The sequence below is a fragment of the Daucus carota genome, chromosome 3 (genome assembly GCF_001625215.2).
Source record: "Daucus carota subsp. sativus chromosome 3, DH1 v3.0, whole genome shotgun sequence".
NCBI classification, from domain to species: domain Eukaryota; kingdom Viridiplantae; phylum Streptophyta; class Magnoliopsida; order Apiales; family Apiaceae; genus Daucus; species Daucus carota.
The window spans coordinates 570,284-587,870 of NC_030383.2; the positions used below are offsets into that span (position 1 = coordinate 570,284).

Consider the following 17,587-nt stretch of genomic DNA (forward strand, 5'->3'; position numbering starts at 1 on the left):
AATATGTATTCAAGCTGAAATATTTGCATGTCTGATGGTTTTGAACAGATTTAAACCACAGATGTCTATTTAAATGTTAGCATCTTACCAAAGGATTTCCTTGCAGTAGCCTGAAACTATAGTTTTGATATTGCATACACAAAGGGATGTATTTGATCCCAGAAAGGTCAAGTAAATGTGTAAAACCCATTAAACTCAACTATGAAACTAATCTGATTAAGAATTTCTTACAAAATCTGGTGTTTCCTGCATCAATGGTTTTAACATCCTAAACTTTGACCAATATATACCCTGTAGAATGGAATCATGCTTCTCAGCCAAGATGATTCCAAATTTCCAATTGGCAATACCACATAAGCATATGCCAAACATAAAGATCAACTAAATTTTCCTATTTCCATCTTTTTCTTGATTGCCTTTTGACTATGGTAGATGAAAGAATCTAATATCCCTGATACAGTGAAAACACCTGCAAAGAATATAGCCAACAATGAATATGACGTACAACTGTACAAGTATTAACCAGAATGGTCGATTGGGCATCCTAAATGTAATAGCTATTGTAAAGTAAATCTAAATCATAGATAATGCGGATGATGTATGGCTAAGCATTTCAAGGATGTGAGAATTACCACCAACTATAGCACAAACGTTTGTCAGAAAGTGCAGAAATGAAAGATTTTCCTCTGAGAAAGTCACCTGCAACCAAATTTATAAAATACTTGAGTTACCTATGTAAATAAGATGTGATTGTATAACATGCTAGGAAAGGAAGAACTAGACCAAAATCTAACATACTTGAGTTAGATTTTGGTCTAGTTCTACCAGGTTCTATCAGGTACACGTACACCTCGATAAATGACACGTGCGGGTCAGATAAAGAGTACAATTTGCTTGGACAAGTTTTATCCACCCAGATGCACATGATCGAAACTGAACTATAATACTAGAGGGATTCCCATTTCAAAGCAGTAAATATAAACACACAAGTAAATTTTATGAGCAGTAACAACTAACAACAAACACACCTTTATTGGGGAAAGATCATAGAAGAAGAAAACTCCTGGAAGTGTATTAAGGAGACCATGATCTGCAGTCCTAAAATGCTCTGTCACTGAGAACTACACAAGAAAATGACCAATACATGTGTGAACCTCTACAACTTTACAAATCATGAGAGAATTCTGGACAAACTCTAAACCTGATTAGACTGAATGGTACTTCCGCTAGCCTCTTTGTAGACAGTTGGTACCACCTGCAGAGCAGATGATTAACTTTTGTAGACATGTCTTACAATCTGAGTTTCACCGATATTATCCCATATCAAGATGCCTAAACAATGTACAACTAAATTTTTTGAGAAGTATGTATAGGTCAAAATACTTTCTATGTTCTTCACTAGATAAATAATCAATAACAAGGACCACCACTTGCACATGTAGCCTTGAGGCATATTACTCGGACTTAAAATTGCGGAACAAAATTCTTGACTTGTAAATCACCCAATTAAAATGTTGTGTTTCTAAAAAACACAATTATTATTTGCGTTATTAATTAATATTATATAAGAAATTTATTCACAAAATTTATTATTCAATATAAACGTATACACACACTTGCATTTTCAATCCAAGTCCTGTGCTGCTTTTCGCATATGTCTGTGTTGCTTTTTGTATAGGGCCCACACACATGGGTTGTGTGTGTGTGTGTTGTACACACATGAATAAACAAAAAACAAAGTGAAGCAACTGAACGTAGCTGAGAAATTGTTCTGAACAGTAAACATTATATTTGTTAAAAGTTTGTGCCCCTGAAGGGCCTTCTTTTTGGTAGTGCTCTTTTGGGCACTTTGATCTGAAATAGTACTAAAATGGACCTTTTCTCATTAAAATCACGAGAGAAAATAAATGGGCCTGTTCTGTTATCAAAAGAAATTGCATGTTCATGACTTGGAACTTCATAAGCTGTGCAAAAATTATCAACCACCTCAATCAGTACTGAATCTCAAAATTATAACTTGGCAAGGATCTAAAGAAAATTTTGCAGAATTATTGAAAGTATAATAGAAGAATTACAAAAATCAAGACACCCAGGAAAAAAGTAAATTTGCTTGCAGAATACATTAAGGGGTTTTTGTAGGCACTGAATCAGGCACTAACCTTGATGAAATACTGATACATCCCACTTGGTGGTTCTTGTGTCCATTGCACACTGAGATTTAAATTAGCAAATATGAATAAACATTTGAGTAGCAGGTACCGAAAAATTATTATCTATTAAATGATATAGAATCTGAAGAACAATACCCATCAAGAGGATTCAAAACACCAGGGAAGTAGTCTCCAAATGCTAATCTATTAATCTTGTGACTTATCTGCATGTAGAAAAACATAAGATGCGAACAGTTCAAGGATATAAAATGTGGTATTTGGACAACTTATTTATTTGCAAGCTTATCATTAATTTTTAATATATACAATTACAACTAAAATCATGAAAATACAACTTACATTGAAGCTATCCATTTGAAAAACTAGCAGATCATGCACATGAACATTTGATTGCCGAAAACTTTTTCCAGGTGCAAAGTGAAAATTTCCGGCCACCTTATTAACTTCTATGAATCCATACATGTTACATCCCTCACCTTCTTCGTCCTTGATCTGTTGTAGAAATCCTTCTCTTCTGCACTGATAGAAAATATAAAACCAGGAAGACTCGTTATATAAAGTACGAAGATACAAAAGTGCAAATTAGTAAGCAACTTTGACAACAAAACAAAATAAGAGTTCCCAATCATCAAGAAGTTTGAAAGTACAGCCAGTCATCAGCTTATATGGTTATTAGCCAAAAAATAAATGGTTATTGACGAGTTCATGATGCAATTTATCTCTTCGTCACTCAAGGCTTCTGAATAGTAACTTTTCGGGAAGGTCAGGCGTACTCAATTATACTCTTTATTTTTTTCTATAAAGGCTGTTTCCAGAAATAAGAGCTGATAGTACTGCACATGTTTAAAGGGGTAATAGAAGGGCATGACACTATGTTAATTGCTTAGCACAGACCTCAGCACAACAATACAATTTCCAACATCAACATAAAGAGTATGAGGTGCCACGTAAGATGTTGTAAACACCAAAGACGTGGACAAGTTCCCAAGGAAAGATTAGTAGGGAAAAACAGTGTTACATGATTTGCCGCGAACCATCAAGGGGGGTCTACTACCACCCTCCCCTGCCTCTGCCACTGCCAGGGTGCCAGACATCACATTCATCACTGCACTGGTTTCTCAGTCTTCTAATCATACGAGTTACGAACAAAAGTTTGGTAAACCTAAATGATGAAGCAAGCAGCTTCAGTACATATACTTGACTCAGCATCTAACGATCTCTGTCCCAAAGATATATGTTTATATCAACCAAATCATCAAGGATTAATTAAGCAAAATTCCGCATAACATTTATAAAAATTCACGAGCAGAAGTGAATTAGCCCCAGTGGCATCTTGTTTTTATCTAGACTACTGATCAATGCAATAGAAGTACAGTTAAACATACACAAATGCTTAGAGAGACGAGTAGCAGCATACCTGGTCAAGTAAATCTGGATTTGTCACAGCCCAACCCTTTTTTCTGTATGCTTCACGGACATCTTCACAAGTGTTGCAACAATCATTATCTGACTACAATAAAGTACATTTTGTCATCAAAGAGATTTTAAGTTGATAAACCAATATTGATACAAAAAATCTATCTCATGGCCAAGGCCATCATTGATTACAAAGAATCATTAATATCTAATTATTGAAAAGATTAATGAGAAACTAAGAAAATATGAAACTTATGCAAAACTGGACAATTACTACATCAGGAAATTATTTATTAAATGTTTCACCAATAGAAATCCTGGATATACTTGCACCAAAATAGGAAACCAAGAACTGGTGTAAACTATTTGCTTGGTTAATAGTATGCAATGTTGATTGCATCATTTAAGAATAAAAATAATTTGTACCAACTGATAAGGTTTATCATCTAAATTAGGCTAATTAGAAATGTTCCACATCAATGGTAATAAAGTCATAAAGATATGTGTTTCCTTTATTGATTTATGGTAGTAGATTTTAAGAGTAGACACAAATATTGATAAGGAACAGTTTTCTTTTCCTTATAATTTTAGGGGTTACTCGGCTTTCAAGTAATATGATTTATGTATAAACACATGTGACATTGATAATTATTATAGATGAGTATTATGTATTGGCAATTATTTGATAGATCTGAGGATTTGTTTGCATTTCTACCAATTTTCCACGTTACTAGTGTCCTACCTCGAAATGTCTTCTAATAAAGTTCTCCCTCCACTCCGTTCGTTTTGGCCACTTTTCCTATTCTGTTTGCCCCAAAACTATTGTCCGCATTCAAATAATATGGTAAAGTAAGTGTTATTATATTCATTTATATGAAAAATTATAAATTTTTGGTAACTATAAGTTTGTTTAATATGATTGAATACCAGGTGGAGATCTGATTTTGGACAAAATGAGTAGGACAGAGTGAATATTTTCCATCCATAGATAAAGATCATTAACCACATCTCTATACTTATCTATACAATACTATTAAAGCTTAATTATCACTTATTAAATTGTTGGCCAGCTAGTCAGCCTTGTGGGATGGGTTAAAAATAATAATAATTATTGGATTGGTAAATATTTTGGATTAAATCAAGATAATAAAACATGGACGTTTTAAAAATAGGATATAGCTATTATATATAATTGAGGTAAGAAAGATGGCCTTTTAAAGGTAAGATCTTATAAAGCATATAAACCATTTATGTTAAGATCTATAGTTGAATTAAAATTAAATTTTGAATAGAATAGAAGGCAGCAATCCATTTTTTAGGGAAATTTGCAAAAGTACCCTTATTTTCAAACTTATTTCAAAAATACAGTCAAAGTTGCATATTTGGTTGCAATGATGGTTAATTTTCATGTGTTACATATATGGTTGCACTGTATTTTTTTAAATTTTTTTTGCAACTTGGGTAATTTTGAAAAAAGCCATTTTTTTTAAATAACAAAGTTATATATGCATTAACATACTTATATATGTATATGTATATGTATATGTGTATGTGTATGTATATGTATATGTGCATGGAGGCTGCGTTGCTTGGAAAATAAATAATTTTTAAAGCAGTGTCATATCGCTTATGCTTAGACATGTTTCCAGGGACATGTGATGCATGATGGCCCAAGATATTGTCAAAAGAGAACTGGTTAGAACAATATAAACAAGTCAGCCTGCAATACAAAGATGAGCTGCGCTACGGCTACCCAGACTCTACCAGAAGATTTAATATATGTGAGTCCAAGTGTCAGACTTGGAAATATCATAAATTTTGCATGCTGATTTTCTTTATGTATGTTGTTGAATGTCTCCACTCGTTAGAGTGTCGAGTGTGGACTTCGAAGATTTAGACTACTACAGGTATCCAATTACATCCTAAACTTATTCAATTTTAATTAGGATATCCAATTTCATATGGTTATTATTAAGCAAGTTGCAGAAGTTCTATTTGAGGGATTCACCCTTCAATTTCTCAGGCTTACTGTTATGCAAAAGATTATACAGAATATTATAAAGAAACCAATTACAGATTAAATTGTATTTATGTTCATTGGTTATAAATTTCTTCATCTCAATTGAGTAGCTCCTATCAGAGAGCCGTGACCAGTTCCTCGCAAAATATAACCATGTCTAGGACCTTGCAGATACATACCACCTGGTTCAGATAGGTTTCATTTTTAAGGGACACTCATTCCAATCTCTATTTTGATCTTTGCATACGAATATAACATATAATTACACAATACAAAATTTAACATCCAGATGATACACAAGTTAAAGGGAAACAAGAAGCATACTGATTCTGCACCATAACATGAACCGCAATATGTTTCGTTGTGTTGCAGCCGACCACCATGTTTTTGTAATGGCTTCTCAATCTGTGCCAGGTAAAGGAGATATAAGTATGAAGCTACGAAGCACAACTTTAGAGATTTCACATGTTACTGAAACTCAGTTATGAAGTGTATATATAGACTTGTTCATTTCAAGAACTTGTGACATGGAGACACCATTCAGGAATGCGGATACTACATAATTTTGCAATTATAAAGTAGAAGTTATTGTACTGATGCAAACGAAAAAAAATAGTATAATTATGAGTCTAATTTTTTTGTAAAAAAAATAATTGCTGTTGATATCATTTTGAAATAGCATTTCAGGTATGAATCATATATATAGACATGTACAAGAAGTCTAAGTAACACATAAGTTTTATTTTTCATAATCTCAAAGATTTTTGAATTTACGTGACCATTAATATAATACTAAAATAAAATCCTATAATATGCGAGTAAGAAAGAGCTGGACTACGGTGACAGCGCTGTTACGAATGACATTCCAGTGTACATATATATGTACATATTAAGAAGTATACACATCATTCAATTTGAAAAAGGGAGAAGGAAAAAAAGAGAGTAAAATTGCATCTTTTGTCATCTACTTTTCTTAACACGAGAAACCCTAGTTTCTCCCTCATCTTCTCTTTCCTATAAGATAATATGATAGTAAACCCTAGTATATACATCAAATCTGTTAATCTGTGTTGTCAATCTTGTGCATATATCTTTATTGCTTCTGAGATTTTCAATCTCTTCTCGCGAAGACATGTTATGTCCAATTTTAACACAACGTATCTGGTAGGATTCTGTCCACTCTGATGTCGTGTCAACATGGGTATGGCAGACGGAAGTGTCGTGTTAGTTGTTACAGTAACACAGCTTAACAAATGTAGACCATGTAATAGTGCTTAAACTCGTTTGAATTCAGAAAGAAAATGTCTTTTGCGAAGATTGGTGATTTTGCTACGGGAAAACATTCCCAACACTATAACCAAAGTTGTAAAAACGTGCAAAAGTGAGATGCGCAGCGTTGCGCAAAACCTGAGACTTAAAATGGAAAAATATGGCGTTCGCAACTACTACTCCATTTTTCAGATCAATTGCAGATTTTGTTTATTAATTTCTTGTGATGAGAAATTTTAAAACATAAATTTATATTAGCAATTGTCTTTGGAAAGTTCTTAACTGCATACAACTATTATATTATGTAATAATGACAATTATCGATTTGTATTGTTGCAAGAGGGGTCATCTAATCAGAAACCCAAATGTTGTCTCTATTTTTATAAAGATGACACCTCTCGTAGAAACGGTGATTCTGGATATTACTTTTGATCATATAAGTAATATTCTTTTATCAAAAGGGATAGCACAAATCACTGAAATTAAATATAATTCATAATGAGATTAGGGAAAAAGAGAGCTCATAGTATCATGATTGTCACCGACCTTAGCAGAATCAATACCTTCCTGCCTTGATTCTATGACATTTCCATTGGCATCTATTCTTTTTTTGAAGATGTCATGTCTCTGCAAATAAAATGTAAATTATGACACACACAACATATTACTATATTGCAGGTAACTCTAGGAATACAACAATCTAAAAAGGGTTTAACTGTTTGTATAGATTTCAATTTTCAGGTGCCGATTCCAGCCATTCTACTACAAATAATCATAGTAATCAAGACGAATAATTTGAGCTAGGTGACCAACTTTCAAAAATAAAATAAAAGGAGAACTCTGATAAAACCATGATGTTATACCATGTTAGATGACCAAGTCTCCCTAAACCTTAACATTGGAAGAAGTATTTATCAAAAATTTAATGGTATATGTGCCATGTTGGAAAGTTTTACATCTCAGAAAATAATTAATCTAATCTACTATTTGGTGTTATCCCGAATTTAATAGAGTATTATGTCAAAACAGTTGAAATCCCGATACAAAGAATACAATAGAAACCCTAATTTCAACGGACAATAAATATATAGGGAGAATAAGAGAGCAATATTGAATGACAAGACTATTTGTATGCCCATGCATTTGAGAGACAGAATGCACATGCAAATTGTAATCCAACAAATTATATAAAACATGATCCACCATCAGTACATACGATGTCAAGGTGCTGCTCTCCACTTATATCCATGGCATCAAGGCTGAGCATAGAACAACGAAGTGCAGGAAAAGTCACATCAAACTGCAAAGTAAAATTTTGATATTTGGTGATTAGTCGGTCAACGATTGTAATTAGCACATGTTAATTACAAAATATAACAAAATCCATAACACATAAGCATTGTTACACATTAAACCCTAAAGAATTACTGAAGACACATCTCACGAGTGAGACAAGTTGATAATCTAAATTATCCTGCAGTCTAGAACATGAAAATGAAATAACTGAACATATTGTAGAAAAATATATTACATTAATTTTTAGCGTCTCCCCTCTCGAAGTGTCTACAACTAGTTTTGTTTCTGTTACACCGTGAAGATACAATCCTGAAAAGAAGCAAGAAATATGTAAGACATGAAGACAATGGTTACAAACATACAAGATGAAAAATAATCAGAAAATTTCTTCACCTGACAAGCTAGCAGAAAAAACACAAACACAAAAAAATGCAAGAAATGCCTTCTTCTATGTGTACTGTTATATCATATGAGTACATAAAATCTCAGAGTTTAGCAGTCGTATTACAATCTCCATATGGTGGTAATTACATTTATTACAATTAGAATCTTTGTGTATTCATATCTAATAAAGCAGGCTGGATGATATTATTAACTCTCTATAAGCTTCCACATTATAATACTATATTACTACGTACTATTCAATGGTAACCTGAGGATAATTTCCCAGACCGAATGCACAACTTGAGAAGCTTCAACCACAGATTAGAGCACTTGACATTTAAAAAACTGGCTAAACTGGTGTAAATTTGTACAAAGCAATACTGTTCGGTCTGGCATGCTTGATGACAACTCTACGTACAAATTAACTGAATATAAGCTCTTGATAGAACAAAATGGGAGGCACTAGTCGAATTTGATGAAACCATTACACATAAGCTTAAGACCTTTGCACAAGGCTTGAAGATGCAGATCAGGCAAAAGAGCATAAATTTATCACGTTGTCTAATTAGCAATACGTCCTAGTGAACACCGAAAATATCATCACACGTTCGCCTATATTTCAAATCTTACTTCCCATCAAACAGGGCGGGACACTTCTTATATGTGTCTCAATCGTAACATAAAAAGTTAAAAATAAAACACATAATCTGTCTATGATCATCCAAAACTTTTGCCAAGAGTGTAACAAAACTCAAAAAACAATGGAAGACAAAGCACTTTAAATAAAAAAGTTGAAGTCTTTTCACAATGACAATGATATTTAAGATAAATGTTCAAACCTATTGGGGTTAAACAAATGGGTCCTGTTCCCTGACAACTGATTGTCAGGGAACAGTTATGTAACAATCTGTTTCCCAGCCGTTGGATCGACGATCCAACGGCTGGGACAAAAGGAAATTTTTTTAACGTTCCGCGCATATTATACGCGGATAGCAGGGGTTCCGCGTTATTTTTACGCGGATACATCAAAACTCCAAGATCCAACCCATCTCTCCTGCGACACCAACTCGCCACCACCGATTGCAACAGCCACTTTTCCTTATCCTCTGTTCATAACACACCACCAGCCTGTCAACCCCCAATCAACCGTGACTACAAGCTTTGAACCCACTTCATCCTTCTTTCAGCCCCGTACCCGCAGCTCCGGCGATATATCGCCGCCGCGAAATCAACGCAAACCACCACCATTAACAGCCTCCGTTTTCCAGCAGTCGACCATAATCACATCAATATATACATACACGGATTCACCCACTCCGGCTTCGTTTCGATCTCCGTCGCCGGCTCAGCAGTGATGGGCAAGAACAGAGGGTGAAGGGAGGTCGAGATCGGTATGTATAGATCAGTCCGCGTATAATAACCGCGGCTATCCGCGTAATATAACCGCGGATCCGGTGCCTTCCGCTGAAAATATGCGCGGATCGATTAAATATTTTTCTTTTATCCCAGCCGTTGGATCGATGATCCAACGGCTGAGAAGCAGTGTGTTGGTTAAACGTTCCCTGACAATCAGTTGTCAGGGAACAGCACCCTAAACAAATACCGACAATATAACGATCTGCCTACAGAACAAATCGATATCAGTTTCACATTAAGAAGTGCTACCACACTCACTAAAGATTAGTTTAACAAATAATACTGGAACATTTTATTAGAGCCTCACAGTCTCGCAACCTCCCATTTTTCCACTTCATTTCTATTTCTTTCTTACCAACAGTTCCACTTCATTTCAATTTCTTTCTAAAAAACAAAACCTTTCCTCACACAACAAAATTATCCTCTTTGATCACCAATGCTTGCAAAAATCAAAACTTTATACATGAACCCAAATAATTTACCACATAACACCATTACTCTACCACGGATCCAAACAACTACAAATAAAAAAACACAACTAGAGCAAAACATCATCACATGAGAGAGAGAGAGATGTATACTTGACTTGATGCTATATACACAGACAGAAGAAACAAGTAATGAATATACCAACGATCATGAGAGAGAGAGAGAGAGAGAGAGAGAGAGAACAAACTGAGCTCGGAGAGGAAGAGCAAGATCATGACAATGGAAGAAGCGAGAGTAATAAGGCCACCTGAGATCGTCCGGCTGTAGAAATCCTCGTTGATCTTGGGATACGCATCTAAATTACGAAGCTTACTTACTAAATTCTCCATTTTCTCAACACAATTCGATCTCAAAACGCATCCAATCAAATCAAATGCATAATAAATATCTCTCTTTAATGTTTGAATTCGAATTCGTTGAAATATATAATCGGTGCCTGCGGAGAAAATGTGAATAAAAAGGGAGAATTGAGGGAGAAAAGAGAGTCGCCGGAAGATAAGTTCGTCGTCGGCGTTTCTTTCGCGGGATCTATCGTTTCTTTCGTTGTTTCATCTCCCGTGCTTCTTGTTATTTGTCTTTTATTTAATGCTTTTTGGGCCTTGTGTTTGTATTTATGGGTTGGGCTGAGAAGGATGGGGTTCTGTTGTAACATAGTTGGTGTTATATATATCTTACTAATCTTGTCAGCGGTAAGCCCGGATTGAATGATATTGAATAGCCAGGGCCCAGGGCTCTCCACAGAACAGTGATGAAGGTGTAGGGGAGACCCAACTCAATATACGAGAATATTGTGGAGAAAATATAGTTATGAGATGTTCGAATTTTTATATTTTGATTTGAGTGATTGTGAGCAGTTTATGTTTAACACTCTCCTGCACATAAAAATATAGTTCAATTAATATTTTTTTCCCATGTGTCATTCTTAATTATTACTCCCTCCGTCCCCCTGAGTAGATACATTGGGGGACGGGGACTGCAAAGTGTATTTGTGCAATTTATTTTTAAAATTTTTCATTTTTGAATTAAAATTTGGATGTTACAATTTTTATACAGAAAAAGAAAATCTCAAAAAAAAGTTATGGAACTATATTTTATAAAAGCATTCAAATGCGTGACGTATAGAATTAAATGGGAGTATTAATCAAGTTGCTCATGATAAAGATATTAGGGAAAAGAGGAAACAAAAATAATGATATCCAACTGTTTATTGTCATTTCCCCAAATTAGAAAAAGGTCATCAGCATTATTGTCCTGAAATAACATATATAAGGATAGACACAACTCATGGCTCTATGCCACTTCTAATGCTTTCTTCATATCAGTTCACCGAAATATATAAATATCAGAAAAAGTCCCTCCCTGAAAATGATATAACATTTGGACTCAAGTTGAAATCCAACCTAAATTATAATCCCTCCGTAAAGTATAATTCTATAATTTATTTTTAAAATTTTTCTTTTCTGAATAAAAATTTGAATATTATATTTTTATTAAAAAAAGAAAATTTTAAAAACAAGTTATGAATTTATGTTTTATATAAGAGCATTGAAGTGCGTGTCGAGCCGTGAAAATAAAAGGTATTTAAATGGGACAGAGGGAGTATAAATTTGATGATATTTTCTATTTTCAATAATAATTTATTTATTTAAGATATTTAATGTATTTATTGTATTTTCTTTAAAATCTGCATATTTCGGGAAAAAGGTTATTTTTAAAGTTTATACTCAACTAGTTTTTAATTCGGGTTATATTACTATTACATAAATGTTATATGTACAACATGTTATATCATTCTGTTTTAAACTTATATATAAAAATATTTTATATGCAATAATAAAAATTAGATTTTTTTTGACCAAATAAAAAAAAGAGTAGATATTAGACTTAAAATTTTTATTTTGAAAAGGATTTAAAATTGTTACTCCCTCCGTCCCATTTTAACTGCTTTTGACTTTTTTACACGTATTTTAAGATGTCGAAAAAATCACATCTAAACATAATAATTTTTCATAAAATTTATATCAAATAAAAGTTTGGAATCTAAACTTTTATTTGATATAAGAATTGAATTTTTTTATTGAGTGTAGATATTATTTTTATACACCTCAATATACGTGTCAAAAAATCAAACATCAGTTAAAATGGGACAGAGGGAGTAATATGTTTCATAAAAAAGTAAATATTTTTATATAACAAGAACTAGCATGTACAGACTACTGTATATCTTAATGGGGAAGGTGGGATGGGGATAAAGATGGTGGGGAAAGTAAGTGGGAAGAGCACTGTCAATAGTGGGCCCTAATGAATCATGGCCAGCCCAACAATGTTGTTCTCTGTTGCCCAATTGGGCCCCACAAACGTCTTCTTTTTTCTTCTTCTTCAAACATTTTAGGCCCATCATTCTGTTGGAGACAATTGGTTATTCAGACAGTTACTTCAGTTGCTATGAAATCATTGTATTGTCACTTCTTCTCTTCCTTTTTCTACCAGTATAATTCACTTAAAAACAGTATCCATATCATTATTTTCGATATTTATCTAAAATTGTTTTGAAATTTTATTTGGAATAAGTTGAATATATGCAGGATCACAATTCAAATAAGGAAGTTTAATTTTCTTATACATGCAACTCAGCAACTGATGTAGGACGTGTTTTGGCAAAATCTTTTCTTTTCAAATTTAAAGGCTTATTTTTTTAAGAAATATAAATTATTATATTTTTTTAGATATAAATGTCAAGGAGGTGTTTTATATTCGTTATTTATCAAAAGAATAAGAATTTATTTCATAATATTTTTGTCCAGAAATAGGCCATTATTTTAGAAAAAAATGGTTAGCTAGAAGAAAGTTATATGGAGTCCCTTAATTTGTTGGAGTCCTGGAGTCTCAATCTGGTCCTTCCATTACATTTAGATCCAACGGCTGTTGTTGTAAATTATTAATAATATTAAAAATGTAATTTCCTTTCTTTTTCCCCTAAACAGGCGCGCTATCGTGGTGTTTGACCTTATCAGTACGTGACTTACTCAAATCTTGCATCAGTTATAATCATTTGAGTGTTTTCAGGAGGTAAGTTTTCAATTTGTTATGCACTGTTTTGTTTCATTACTTTAATCTTTTTTTTATTCCTCCCATAGATCATCAGTACTAGATATGATATCTACTTGGTGATGCTCGTGTCTTTTTCTTTGTAACAACATTAATTTTTATGTCTAATAATAGTGGATATTTTCAAATATCATGGAAGTCAAGATAAGGAGGAACGTAGTCATTCAAATGCAGAACATCCAGATCGCAGAACATGAAGGTTGTTCACCGCAATATCTCCGAATTTAGGCACCCAGAAGTAATGTATTATCAGTCTACTAATTCAGCCAAACAATGACAATAAGTCCATTATATGTCATAGCATTCCAAATCCAAATCACAGTTAACAAATTCAAGAGATTCCGTCTTACACAGTCCTAAAACTGCAGTATCATAAAACGAGCAAACTAATACATAGAACTTAGTCTTTCAGATTATGTATTTTTTTTTTAACTTAATCGGTAGGGATGTCATCATTCCTTTACCCCATTTGTTTCTTCATTTCTAGCAATGTGGTTGATACCGTCTAGTACTAGCTTCATCTTCTCATTGTAGCGCCATGTCACTAAGCGATGACTATAAATCTGCAGCTTGTTTAACAAGAATTTTCGATCATCCTGCATTTTTCATTTTTTTTGTTAATTTAAAACCGCAAAATAATATAGTAAAAGCATAAAACAACTTTAATAAGATAATATTTTATATAACTTTTTTTCACAATCTTATCCTTCATATTTCATGGCAGTTAAAACTCAATGTTAAATAGTAGCCTAATAATAATGTTAGATTTTGCTCTTCTGAAATTAGTTGCAGAGGAATACAAATTAGCACAATCCCACTTGTAAACAATTCATGTAGTTCTGTATATCTTGTAAATTACCTTTCTATACTAAGCGTCTACTCTAGTCCTTCTGTCCATGGTGTTTTTCTTGCACTTCATAAGGACAAGCATTATCGACTCATAACCTGCAATACAAACATTATATTCAGGTTAAAACAACTAATTAACAAATTACTAAAACACATAGCTCAAAAATAATCTATATGCGACCCGTCCTTATTCTGTAATGTACTATCTCATCCACAATTCGCCTACTTATCTTTCTTTTATCTCTTAAAGCAGAACCACATCCCAAATTCTTAGTAAATGTTCTTAACGTTTTCCCTTTTTCTTGAATATTATCACTATCATCATTTTTAAGATCTACGTAACTGGATGGTTTTTTGGTCCATTTGTATAGACAAGAGGAACAAATAAGATGATTACTTCATTTTCATGCTGCATAAATTTTTAAAAACCATAATTACAACCAAAGGAGCAAGAATGATAGCCGTATTATATTCAATGTGCTAATTCATGTTCTTCACAACAAAATAATTAAACGTATGAACGAATTCCTTGGCATGCTCTCTCTTTTTAAGGAAAAAAGTCCTGCATTAAGGAATCATTACACAATACATTATGCATACTATGCCTGTAATGTGGTTTAGTTTTTACAACTGCAAATCCTGCAGTTATTAATTCAAAAAAGTTTAAAATCAAAGATGTGCAGTACAATCTGCCACTAACATCCTGCATCCCTAACCTCCATTTACAAAGTTGCAGGAGACATTAAAAATAGGAATCTTCGTTTGCAAAAATACATACAAAATGCAGAATCAAATAGTATGCAACTTCAGGATCAAAATAGTAACCGAATGCAGTACTAAACAACAAAATATCAAGATACTAGCATATAACAAAGTCGCAGGACACATTACAAGTCGCAATCTTTTGTTCATGAATATACATACCAAATGCAGAACCACATAATACACAACTTCAGGATCAAAATAATAACAAAGTGCGGAACTAAACCACAAAATGCATTTAGATTTTAAAGAATGTATTACATAACATAAGACCCAAATTCCATCGAAACGGTCATTATCCAAAAAGAGGACATTTATTAGCAATATGTCGAGTAAAAACACACAAACTTCTATTTCTAACAAAGCCCAAAAAAACAAGAGAGGAGCCACGATTTCTAGCAAATGCAGGACAACCCGTTCAATTGGGCTGCCCGAAAATGGAGGACAACCCATTCAATCGGACTTCCGGATTTCATAAAATCAGTCTATTCAGCGATCAGAAAACGACATGCAAAGCAATTGAATGACATAATGAGAAGATAGTGGGCATACTAGACTTCGAACAAAATTGATGCGTCCTGCAAACCCCTCATCGGTCGTTGAGTTACGTCTCTACCGTTCTGCAAATCGGGTTGATCACAGCGAAAATCAGGGATTCTTGAAGTATAGAGCATACTACATTTACAAAACAGTGCAGAACTATAGAGCATACTACATTTACAAAAACCCACATTTAATAGACAACAAAAGACCCAAATTTCCCAAGTGAAACACACACAAAATCAGTTTCTTCACAAAACCCTCTTACTCAAAAAACTCCCCCAGTAGCAAATCCCTAATCGATTGCGAATGCAGGACACCCACAGCAATTAGTCCCCGGAATTCATAAACCCAGACTTGTAAGTGTCCCTAAAATCGACATGCATCTCAATTGAAGGACATAATGATGAGTTCGATGACATACCAGAGCTCATTTTCGCCCAACTTTGCCTTGTTCTGCACAATAAGCTCCGCTATTGAGATCGCTCTACAAATACCGAGAAACACCGTGAAAGAGGGGGATTGATGATAGCGTTGCTGTGTCCTTCACCGGTTGATGCGGGATGAAACTTGCAGAGTCGTGCGCGTAAAAGCTTTCAAAAACGAGTAGTAACTGTCAGCCGTTTTTTTTAGTCCTTAAATCTCAGCCTTTGGATTTATTTAAAAATGAATGGTGGATCTTAGGGACTCCAATATTTCCAAAATTATAGTGTCCCACAAAACTCCGCTAATCGATCATGTAGTTCAATGTTATTTTTCTTTGATAAAAATGTTTATCTTTCAGATACCCCTCAAATAATGCAACATTTACGTAAATCAGACTCATTTAACTCTTAGCGATTTGAAGTCCACGATTATCAATTGTTTCGTTTAACCCTACGTCTGAAATCTGGAGTCTTATGATCAACTACTGCTAGAAAACGCGTCAACAGAGGATAACACGGCTAGGGCTTGTTTCTTTTTCCCCACACATAAGAAAATCATTTAAGAGACTCGCCCTCCTTTTCAAACCCTAGTTAATAATTATTTTCAAAGATTCATATTTTCAAAGAAGATCCTTCGCGATGAGTTGCCTAACTCCTAGCTCCTTTATTGACATTCTTCGTTCGGACATGAGTATAAAATCATAACACTACAGCTTTTAGCCAGTATCACCACCTTTGACTTGACGTGCAAATGAGTTGTGTATGGGGTTAGGCACATCTTGAATACGTGTGTATGATGAACGCATCTGATTCTTGTAAACAATACAAGGAAGCCTCACGTGTACTGTTTTACGTATTCGAATAACTCGGCTCGATAAATTATTCAAATTATTTATTAGATTCAAGATTCACTACAAGAAAAACGGGTATTTCCGACCTTCAAAATCGATCAGAAATGATTAGTTTTGGTCGGTTTTGAGGTCATTTCCGACCGCTTACATAAGGTTATAAGGTTGGTCCCTTGGAACGGGTAGGAAATAACACATCGGTCCGAAGTGGTCGGTCGGTTTTATTGGTCGGAAATGCCCGTTTTTTTTTATAGTGATTGGTATAAAAATAAATTCAAATATTTTACGAGTCGAATGCAAATTATTCATATTTATAGTACGGAATGATGTTCATGGACCGTAAATATAAATATAATTGTAATCCGATCTCGTTTTCATATTATTTTACGAATTTGGAGTTCAGCCCGAGCTGGAGTCTACGACAACGCCATCTCCATCTGTTTCGCCACGCAATGCTGACTGTATGACTCGTGGAAAGAAAAAGGTGTGAGAGAAAGAAACAAGAGTCGAAGAGTACTGATGTTTGTTCAAATATACCAAACCACCACTTGTTTCCTTCAGGGTTAAGTCGAGGGGCGGTGAAGACCGAAGAGA

General features: G+C 33.9%; 1 protein-coding gene and 1 long non-coding RNA gene across 2 annotated transcripts; both read right to left on the reverse strand.

The window, feature by feature from the left end:
• Window positions 1–189: 189 nt before the first annotated feature.
• On the reverse strand, window positions 190–11,090 carry LOC108213115 (uncharacterized). Its single transcript, XM_017384857.2, has 13 exons — window positions 10,649–11,090; window positions 8,408–8,481; window positions 8,093–8,176; window positions 7,423–7,503; window positions 5,932–6,012; window positions 3,589–3,681; window positions 2,511–2,690; window positions 2,307–2,374; window positions 2,160–2,211; window positions 1,202–1,255; window positions 1,029–1,121; window positions 633–699; window positions 190–469 (listed from the first exon to the last, which is right to left on the reverse strand). Exons 1-13 carry the CDS (start codon window positions 10,788–10,790, stop codon window positions 378–380), a joined length of 1,161 nt encoding a protein of 386 aa, XP_017240346.1. The 5' UTR covers window positions 10,791–11,090; the 3' UTR covers window positions 190–377.
• A 2,597-nt stretch (window positions 11,091–13,687) lies between these two features.
• On the reverse strand, window positions 13,688–17,004 carry LOC108213121 (uncharacterized). Its single transcript, XR_001805178.2, has 4 exons — window positions 16,145–17,004; window positions 15,733–15,800; window positions 14,429–14,514; window positions 13,688–14,165 (listed from the first exon to the last, which is right to left on the reverse strand). It is a non-coding gene; the product is annotated as an uncharacterized LOC108213121 (long non-coding RNA).
• Window positions 17,005–17,587: the final 583 nt, after the last annotated feature.

Excerpts from the sequence above, each read along its gene's own strand:
- LOC108213115 (XM_017384857.2), bottom strand. The coding sequence starts at position 10,790 with ATGGAGAATTTAGTAAGTAAGCTTCGTAATTTAGATGCGTATCCCAAG. Across the intron at positions 6,013-7,422 it reads AAGGTATTGATTCTGCTAAG|ATTGAGAAGCCATTACAAAA; the intron begins GTCGGTGACAAT and ends TACCTGGCACAG. Across the intron at positions 1,256-2,159 it reads TGTATCAGTATTTCATCAAG|GTGGTACCAACTGTCTACAA; the intron begins GTTAGTGCCTGA and ends TCTGCTCTGCAG.